The sequence below is a fragment of the Poecilia reticulata genome, linkage group LG22 (genome assembly GCF_000633615.1).
Source record: "Poecilia reticulata strain Guanapo linkage group LG22, Guppy_female_1.0+MT, whole genome shotgun sequence".
Classification (NCBI taxonomy): Eukaryota; Metazoa; Chordata; class Actinopteri; order Cyprinodontiformes; family Poeciliidae; genus Poecilia; species Poecilia reticulata.
Window position 1 is genome coordinate 25,078,715 of NC_024352.1, and position 9,476 is coordinate 25,088,190.

At 42.4% G+C, this 9,476-nt stretch overlaps 2 protein-coding genes across 3 annotated transcripts in view; one reads left to right on the forward strand and one right to left on the reverse strand.

Annotated features, from left to right (window-relative positions):
- Nucleotides 1-278: 278 nt before the first annotated feature.
- Nucleotides 279-7,413, reverse strand: cmpk2 (cytidine monophosphate (UMP-CMP) kinase 2, mitochondrial). 2 transcript variants are annotated; one of them, XM_008399851.2, is made up of 6 exons: nucleotides 7,339-7,413; nucleotides 4,752-5,377; nucleotides 3,927-4,041; nucleotides 3,490-3,691; nucleotides 2,199-2,432; nucleotides 279-1,091 (listed from the first exon to the last, which is right to left on the reverse strand). In XM_008399851.2, the coding sequence occupies exons 2-6, from the start codon at nucleotides 5,331-5,333 to the stop codon at nucleotides 971-973; spliced, it is 1,254 nt and encodes a 417-aa protein (XP_008398073.1). In that variant the 5' UTR covers nucleotides 5,334-5,377; nucleotides 7,339-7,413; the 3' UTR covers nucleotides 279-970. The 2 variants fall into 2 exon arrangements, with proteins under 2 accessions (XP_008398073.1, XP_008398072.1); XM_008399850.2 differs by lacking the exon at nucleotides 7,339-7,413 and having other exon boundaries at nucleotides 4,752-5,490.
- The window catches only part of rsad2 (radical S-adenosyl methionine domain containing 2), a 3,819-nt gene continuing 1,594 nt past the window's right edge, over nucleotides 7,252-9,476 (forward strand). The window contains exons 1-4 of the mRNA XM_008399853.2: nucleotides 7,252-7,753; nucleotides 7,832-7,993; nucleotides 8,721-8,950; nucleotides 9,036-9,185. Of these exons, the coding sequence (XP_008398075.1) occupies nucleotides 7,441-7,753; nucleotides 7,832-7,993; nucleotides 8,721-8,950; nucleotides 9,036-9,185 (855 nt within the window). The 5' untranslated portion in view covers nucleotides 7,252-7,440. The remainder of the gene's footprint in view (nucleotides 7,754-7,831; nucleotides 7,994-8,720; nucleotides 8,951-9,035; nucleotides 9,186-9,476) is intronic.

Below are 9,476 nucleotides of genomic sequence, written 5' to 3' on the forward strand. Positions count from 1 at the left end.
TGAATTCATGGTTCCTTTTTCCACATAATGTAACCGGTAGTGTTTATGATTAAAAAAAAAATAATAATAATTATGTGATCGGTATCGGTGATCGGCCCTCATGGGGGATCGGTATCGGTATCGGCAGGAACAAACCTGATCGGCACATCTCTACTAAATAAGGTTGAACTGCTCGTCACTTATAGTTCTCATGTTTTTCTAGCAACACAACAAAAAGTTCATTCATATTCACAGGTTGTTCAAACTGTTGCTCTGTAGAAAATCGGCAGAACATAAAGTTGAATTTTACAGATATATTTGACCTGTTAAACTTTAATCAACTTTATTTAAAATTCCTTGAACAAAATGAATGAAATTAAATAATAATCTTTCTAAATACATGTTATTTCTCCATTGCAGCTCAGACTCTTTAGTTGTATTTCCTTTCAAAACAAATATTTTAACTTTATATATTTCACTTACTGTGCACATTTATAAATATACAAAACAATTTTATTGACACATGTTGCATATTTAAATTTACAGCAGAGCTCTGCTTTAAATAAAGTTGTTTATAGCCAAAGTTAGCAACACAAACCGCGAGTATTTTTTACTTTAATAAGATGTGTTCAAATTTAGAGTTTCGTTTTGAAAATTTAAGACAATTTAACCTATTAAGTTAGAAAGCTGCATGCATCATTTACAGCTTAGGTGTGATTCTCATCGCTGCACAACAACAACTTGTTAGAAGTGAGACAGACTCTTTTTTTTAGACAATCCTCCTGTGAGAGAATGTTTGTGTTCTCCATTAATATGTATTTTTTTCTGCAGCATGCCGATCTGGCTCCTGGCCACTCAACCTTTACTCATTGTGAGCAGAATCTCTTTTCTCCAATCTGGGCGCCGGCCTCGTCGGCGACACCTTACTGCCACCCAGCGGCGGCAGCCGGTACTGCAGCAGCCAGCTGCAGGGGGAGGCAGGGAGAACTGTTTACAAGTGGCATTTGGCCCTAATTAAAAGCAGCGCTTGTTGGAGCACCAGGTCTGCAGAGGGGCTCGCATCCAGGGCGGTGCAGGCTGGGCCGACAATCCGCCGATAAGCTTCCTCTACTCTGCAGCAAAACACAAACACAACAAGTGAGCAGTGTGAGGATATAAACAGGATGGTTTTGCTGCTTTTTATTTCAAGGAAAAGAAACAACCCAGATGGCTGAGAGTGCAGCTTTTCTCTTCAGTCCAATAAAAAGCGTCTTCCTAGCTCCGTCTGTTTTCTAATTCTGCTGGCCCAACATCTGGCCGTCCCATGTGGACAGGCCATTACGTCAGCGCAGAAGATGAATGAAAGCAGCTATCGACCTGTCTGAGCAGCGGCTAACTGGGCCGGCAGCGGCTGCGAGTTTGGACCGGCTTAATGGAGCACAGCAGCTCGGCAACTAATCACCTGCTTTTTCTCATCAGCCGCTTCCCCCGCGGGACGGTAATTGATTGTTAAGTGTTTGATGGATAAGACGAAGACTGAGGTGGCCTGACTGGGAAAGCAGTTTGCAGCCATCTGTGACTTCAAACACAGACATCTACCTAAAATAAAGAACATTTGTTCACATGTGACAATCTGGCATCAAAAACTATTAATGGACTTAATATCACTGCAAAAACACAAAATCAAATGTGTCAAATCCTCTATTCTCTTAGCACATTTAGAATAAGATAAAACTAACTGAAAAGTAACTTTTCAGCCAGATAATGAGCTTCCTTTAAGTCAATAATTCTTTAATATTCATTTTACAAGGTACGAGTTCCACTGGCAGATTGTTTCATTTACATCACGGGCAAAATGTTTAACTATAAGTGAAGTAATCTGCTATTAAGAACTAATTACGAATGTGTGAGGCAGCATTTATGATAAACTAATCTAATAATCATTGAATAGTGAATAAAAGTGAAAATAAAATCACTCTACGGGTATTTTCACATCTGATAGTCCGGTAGACTCGGTTCTATTAGGACCAGAACTTCATCATCTGCTCCACCTCCAGCTGCTGTGGTTCTGAGTCAAACCAACCTGTTCCCCTCCTGGCCTGTGGGGGCGCTGCACCAAGAACCACTGAAGGAAACAACACTAAAACCTCTGAAGACACCAGACTTTCTAGGTAAACGGACTGGAGTTGGACCTTTGATCCGATTCTCAGACACATCTGTGTCAAACATTCTTGTCTAACCTCAGTCTGAAAAGCTTGTTGTGATCCAGCTCCTCCTCCTCGTCGGTCTTCATCAGACCTCTGCTCCTCAGCCGCCTCTTCCTCTCCTCCGGGTCCAGGGTGAGTAAGATCACCAGGCTGGGCTGCAGGAGGTCACCGGGCCAACGGTACACCTCGGCGCCCTCGTGTGGAAGGTTACTCAGTGGGCCGGTTACTGCGGTGGCGATGGCGTACGCTGCTGTGCTGTGCCAGAACCTGGGGACAGATCAAAGATGGCTGACTGAAGGTGAGTGAAGACTTCCTGCACCATCTGACAATACGGCTGAAACATTAAAGGTCTACGGCCTATACAAAACATGTTCATTACACTTTTTAAATTGTTTTAAGTTGATCTGTATCCTCTGTTTTCAATGTATTATTCCAGGAAGGTGCCGCAATTTCAACTTTTTTGCAAAGCCGCATTATGGCAAAAGAAAAAAATCATAACTTTGTGGAAAGGTGCCGCAACAATCACAAAAAACATCACAACATCCTGAAGGGACTTAAAACACTTGTTTTTTTCCAGCAGCCATTGTACAGTGCATGCGTAGGCCTGTTGAAATAAGCAACAAATCAGTTAATCAAATGATTAATTGAAATGAGGTCAATAATTCCCATTTGCATAACTGGCGTTTTTCTCTTTTCTCTCTTAAAACTGGGCGCTAACAGTCTTCAGTCTGCTGCTTTGGTCTCAACTGGCACATTTTTAAAGGACAAATTATTTACAGAGGCTTTATGAATCGTTTTATTTGTTGTTTCTGTTGTTTGGTTTTTTATTTTGGATATTGAAAATGTCTTCCAGTTCCAATGTTAAATGTTCATTGGCTCTTTGAGAATATGTTGTTGCATTATTTTGCCATTACCATGATCTCATTTTCAAGTACGAACACATTATTATTGTTTATCAGAACAACTTCTGAGACAATTTACCATCCAACACCAGCTGGGCAAATGTTCTGGAACTCCACCTGGGTTGCTAGGTAACGGGCAGAGTTCCGCTGGGGTTGCTAGGTAACGGGGCAGAGTTCCGCTGGGGTTGCTAGGTAACGGGCTGAGTAGGTGAAAGGTCAGTGCCTGCTGATTTGTGACGTTACGTTCGGTTTGTTTTTGAAACAGACACCAAAAAACATGAACTAATAGCCAATAAGCAGCTTTTAAAGCGTTTTTAGAAGCAGTATAAACCCGAAAGGAAGAACAAAAACGTACAGAATGAGTGAATTTGGTGGCCTGTAAGAGTTCATCACTGCTCTAACATGACAGTACAACATCTTGCCTGTCCACGATTACAGGAGACTTGCTGGCCTCTTGGTTTATCTGCCCAGCGGTGATGTAGTTGCCCACTGCATAGAAAGCCCTGCGGATGAGGGGCGGTTCTCGATCGAAGCGCCCCCTCCAGGCGGACAAGCACTGGGGAGGCGACCGCAGAAGCGTGGCCCCCAGAGAGTCCCGCAGGGACTCTGTCAGCGTCGTCTTTCCTACAAAATGAAGGTGAAAACATTTGTTACTCTCTCTTCATTAAAGAGAGTCTACCTGACGCAGTGTAGTCTCTAGGAGCATCAGACGATTCGATAAACCATTTCCAAAGTGATGTAACTTTTCTGAGGTCATGATATCCCATTAGGCAGAGCGCCCTGACAGGTAATGTTTTTAGCAGAGAACAGCCACCCATCAGGCTGATCCTGTGTTTATTTATGAGGTAATGGCATTAACCTGTGGCATCCAGGCCCTCTATGACAATCACTGGGAAGTCTGGTTTTCTTCTGGCATCCAGGCTGCTGGGAAGCATCTCCAGTACAGACCGGGTCTCTGGGATGATGTCACCACACTGCAGAAAATGGGGGAAAAAATCAGTTCACTGCGGATCAGGAGGGAGTCAAAAAGACATCTGCTCCTCTGTGAACGCTTGAGAAATCGAGTTTTTTAGAGGAAATAATCTGAGACTTTAAACATGTAAAGACAAAATACCTCAACGCCAGTGAGGCTGGACGGGGAACAGCTGTGAAATCTGTCAAATTTAAAGTCTGGCTACAGATTCTCAATTGGACGTAGGCCTGGACTTTGACTAGGACATGGGTCAGCAACCTTTACAACCCTAAAACTCATTTTTGCCATTGCACTATCTGAGCAAAGTTGCTATGACCCTTCAAAATAAAATGAATAAATAAAAAATAAAAATATACTTTCTTCTAAACCAGGGGTGCTAAAAACTACTTTTTCTCTCACAAGCTGGTTGAGATCATTTTAACAAAGAGTCCCAAATGTTGTTCTTAAAACTTAGAATAAACGTGTTAAATCGAGAAATTTAAAAAAAATATTTTAATACAGCAAATGTTCCACATTTGCACACATAAAAATCATTTTTACAATGAATTACATCCCTTTCCTACATTGTTATAAAAGACTCAACATTTTTGACTTGAACGCTGAACTTAAATCTTCAGGATCTGGAGACCCTGCAGTACCATTCTCCGCCGCATGAGTGCGCCATTGTGCAAAATGTTGCAACTAAACTTGATATATTTTTTTGAAGTGTACCTGTTTCAGCACGTCGCAGGCCTCCTGCAGGCTGTAGAAAACATCAGAGTTGATCATGTTGAGAACTGATGGATGATGTTTTGGTGTTTCTGAAGGCACCACGCAGAACCTGACCCGGTTCTCCTCCGACTGGTACCAGAGACACTGAGTCCACTGCTGGCCGTCTTCACTTTGGGAGTATGAACACACCAACACCGGGTTTCTCTGCTCCAAATCGGTTAAAATGTCCTCAATCAGGGATGAATTCCCAGCCCGGCTTTGGAGGAAGTACCCTTTGAGCAGCGAGCCCTTCTGGTCCGGGATGAAGGAGGACATGGACCGGAGCCCGGAACCCGGTGGCAGCTGAGTCTGCAGCCGGTCTCTCAGCTCCCAGTGAAACCTGTCTCCTGTGACCCGGTCCCCGCTGCAGACCAGCAGGGAGTAACACCTGTCCTGCTTCTGGACCTCACTGAACACATCAGGCGGCACCGGTTCCCCACGGAGCTGCTCTCTGACCCCAAAGTACCGCGGCGCTCCGTCCACTTCCACGGAGAAAACACGGGACGACCACCGCTGGACGAGAAGCTTCAGGTGCCGGGCCATGTTCCGGTTCTGGTGTCGGCGGGTTTCAGTGCAGCTGCAGTCGGCTGTGGTCAGGAAAACGAAAGTTACCGAGCGGAGAAGGAAAAACGAAACTTACAGGCGGCGCCTCTAGGGTGCAGCAAATAAACGTTTCCTCTGAATCCAAAAGTTAAACTCAAGTTTGAAAATGTTTTCAGACCTTTGGCTCTGCACGTCGACACTGATTAGTTAAAGTCAGCATAAAAGTTTACATATCATATCAAGTGATAAAATATATGCCTGACTAAAATGCATGTGATCATTCCAGGAAAAAAAAGAAAAACATTGCAAATAATTTAATATTTTCCTGCCTGCTCATATATTTAGGGTGTTCATATGCAGGTTTTTACCACTTTTTTCAACTTCAAAATTTTACTTATTTCATGTTGGAAATTTTGAAAACTCTAAAGAAATATTTTTAAAAAAATCAAGGCAGCCAAACCATGTCTGTAAGCTGCTGAAGAGTGATGATGTCGAGCAAACTCAAGATATGATGAAACAAAAGTAGCTTTAGAAGAAAATGAGGCGAATGTGATCTCTGAGCATGACTTTGGATACGTAGCAAACTGGCACCCCACCCAGAGTTTTAAAAGCCCAGCTTCACCACAATGATGAATTATTGTTTGTTACAAAGTTCAAGTTCAGGTTTATGTGTGTTCAGCAGCCAGGCAGTTCAAAGTTATTTACTTCATAAAACATCATTCAGTCAACTATGAAATCAAACAATACATATTAGATTTTATCAAAAATCATCAATACAGGGGGTGCTGTGGTGCTGCAGGGGCAAAGCACAACCTCATGCCGGTGGTCGCAGGCTCAATTCCCGGCCTGGTGACACCCGCCGCATGTCTCCCCCTCTCATAACCCTCCTTCCTGCCAAACTACTTTCAAATAAAGGCCACAAGAGCCAACAAAACCTTTAAAAAAATCATCAATACACATCAAATATATATGGTGATCAATGTCCTATTTGCTACTAATCAAAGGTAACTATAAGCAGGTGGGCCTTAGCCTTTAGGATCTCAGTGTTTCAGCTGTTTTGCAATTTTCTGGAAGTTTATTCCAGATTTGTTCCTGTTTACAAAGTCTGTTTTGTAAGCAGCAAAGCAGACTTTGGTTTGCAGCTATTTCTGCTCCGATACTCTAATACACATGTATCAAATATTACATAAAAAGATTAAATTTAAAGCCTTGAAATTGGGCCTTTGTCTCTTTAAGAAGCTCCTGCTCTTTCTGAAACTGCGCCTCCCAAAAGTCTTTACAACATGGCTCCTCTGTTAAGCCTTTAACAACATTGTCTCACTGAGAAATAGATCGCAGAATGAGATCATAAGATGCACAGTTCCACCAGCTGATCGCTAATTGCTGCTGGCTAGTCTGTAGGAGCTGCTCTGCTCTGAGGTGGAAGCTTGGAAACTGCAGCTCTGAGAAGGAGTGTTGTCTTGATGTAAAGATTTTAAAAAGTCTTTAAAACTCACGTAAAAGGTTTTTTATTTGTGGGTTTTTACAAATAAGGAGTGGGAGACTTTCTGTTCATAAAACATGTTTTTAAGTGAAGCAAAATTAACTGACAATAATTTAAAGTACTGTAACGCGGCTAATTTTTCACTCTAATATGTGATTATGGTGATTAGGTGAGTAACAGGGACAGACATTAAAAATGAAAACATATTAATATTAAACACATCTTCATACTTTTCTCTCTAAAATGCTTTCATAAACATATTATAGCAGGTTGGGTCAGGGCGCCCCCCCCCCCTCCCCCCCTTTCTAGCGCCACTGGTTATTAATAGAGCGATTCTTGCCAACATTTCAGTTACATTTCTTGTTTTGTAATTGTTGTCAAGAGCCATATGAAGGCACTTAATGAAAAACATTTCATGCATCTTAATCATTTCTTCCCAGAAATCCAAACCTGCAGGGTCACATTTTCCGTCGTCGGCTCGTGATCTGGTTTCGTTTCCGATGTTTGTAAACAGAAACTTACTCAGCTGACTGCCTCCGGGGCCAAGCCTCTATTTAAACAGCCGCCCTGCAGGATCACGCAGTCTGCAGCTCCAACAACCGGATAATAACTTCTGATTTCAAGATGCCTGGAGTTTCTGCCGGCGCCCTGCTGGAGCTCTGCATCAGCACCATCCTCAGTATTTTTTCGGGAGTTTTTTCCAAAGTTTTCTCCTGGTCCAAAGGAACCTGCGGGGTCACAAACTCCCTGGTTTCGGACGCGAACAGCCAGTCGGAGCAAAGCAAAGACTTGGATGTTACGACCCCAACCAGCGTCAACTATCACTTTACCCGCAAATGCAACTATAAATGCGGGTTTTGTTTTCACACCGCAAAAACATCCTTCGTCCTTCCTTTGGAGGAGGCCAAGAAGGGGCTCAGGCTTCTAAAAGAAGCAGGTAAAACTTACGGATTACAAGCATAAAATTCAGTTTTATTAATCAAAACTAAATGAAAGTAACATTTGTGGTTTATAGGGATGGAAAAGATCAATTTCTCCGGAGGGGAGCCGTTCCTGCATGACCGGGGAGACTTCCTGGGGAAGATGGTTCAGTACTGCAAGGCGGAGCTGCAGCTGCCCAGCGTCAGCATCGTCAGCAACGGCAGCATGATTAAAGAGAAATGGTTCCAGAAATATGGTGAGGTCCAGCTTCAGCTCAGGGAGGCAGGACACGGATCAACAGTTTCATTATTTGAGTAGTTTAAAAAGGGAAACTCATATATTTATGGCACAGGTGGATATAATTTACAGGACCATATAATTGCGCAAATTGGTATTACAAAAATAAGTTTAATTGAAAAAGACACATTTCTTAAAATCTCTCTTTTTTATAAAAAGTTTTGATGAGGTCGTTTTTTGGACCTATTGAATTGTGTTTATCCAGCAAAATTCCAATTAAAACTTGTTTTAATTAACAACTGGCTGTTACCACTGACGGAAAATACGAAGAATACAGGAAGTGGTTGGAGGGTGATGGTGCTGCATGTTTTTTAATGACATTGTTTGAACAAACTTATTCACATGTGATTTTAACTGTATGTCATATTCAATGGACACACCGCAGTTATGAAATTTTTATTTTTTTTTACATTAGCAGAATATCGGCAAAGTTTTGCGCACATTTGCAATGGAAACACAGCTATTGATGGGAAGTTTAGTGGAAGGTAAAAATATGTTGGTCGACTGGGTTTTATGCTCAAAGTAAACAAAGAAACAACAGACACGATAAAGTTATGCTACAAGTAGTTATACTAGCACAACTGCTAGCGTAACGTCTGTTGTGTGTTTAGGTTTTGTTGTTTCTTTGCATTTTGCTGACCCTTCTGGGCCCCCGTAAATAAACTCTCATCATGTGCTTTGTGCAGGAGACTTTTTGGACATCCTGGCAATCTCCTGTGACAGTTTTGATGACGAAACCAACCAGATGATCGGCAGATGTCAGGGCAACAAGAGTCACATCGAGAACCTCTTCAAGATCCGCAGCTGGTGTCAGCAATACAAAGTGGCGTTCAAGATCAACTCGGTTATCAACACCTTTAACGTTCACGAAGACATGACCGAACAGATCAACCAGCTCAATCCGGTCCGCTGGAAGGTAAAAACAGTTTATATGTTTTAAAATGTGTCACAGCTAGAAGGAAAGCTGATTGGGTTCCTGTTTTCTCCTGGGTTTTGCTCAGGTGTTCCAGTGTCTGCTGATTGATGGAGAGAACGCTGGAGAGGAGGCGCTGAGGGAGGCGGAGAGGTTCGTCATCACTGACCAGCAGTTCCAGGACTTCCTGGACCACCACAGCGCCGTTTCCTGCCTCGTTCCAGAGTCCAACGAGAAGGTGAGAGACTGAACCTCGTTACGCGTCTGATCACTGACACGCTTTAGCTTTAGCTAACTCTGACTGCAACAGTTGTTTTTCTCTCTCATAGGTAGTTCATAGAACACGATATTTTGTCGTATTGTTGTGATAACAATGAAAGTGATAAGAACTCTTTATTTCTTCTTTTTTAGGTGTTTAACTCTGACATTAGCTGAAATTTCATTTCCCAGATAACTGGGCTGTTAAACACTTTGAAAATGAATTCTCTTAATGAGTTGTTTCAAAAACAACTTGTCGTTGCTAGGTAAC

Coding starts and splice junctions, on each gene's coding strand:
- cmpk2 (XM_008399851.2), bottom strand. CDS start 5,333: ATGGCCCGGCACCTGAAGCTTCTCGTCCAGCGGTGGTCGTCCCGTGTT. Junction 4,042..4,751: donor CCTGCGACGTGCTGAAACAG/GTACACTTCAAA, acceptor CATTTTCTGCAG/TGTGGTGACATCATCCCAGA. Junction 3,692..3,926: donor AGAGGGCCTGGATGCCACAG/GTTAATGCCATT, acceptor TTCATTTTGTAG/GAAAGACGACGCTGACAGAG.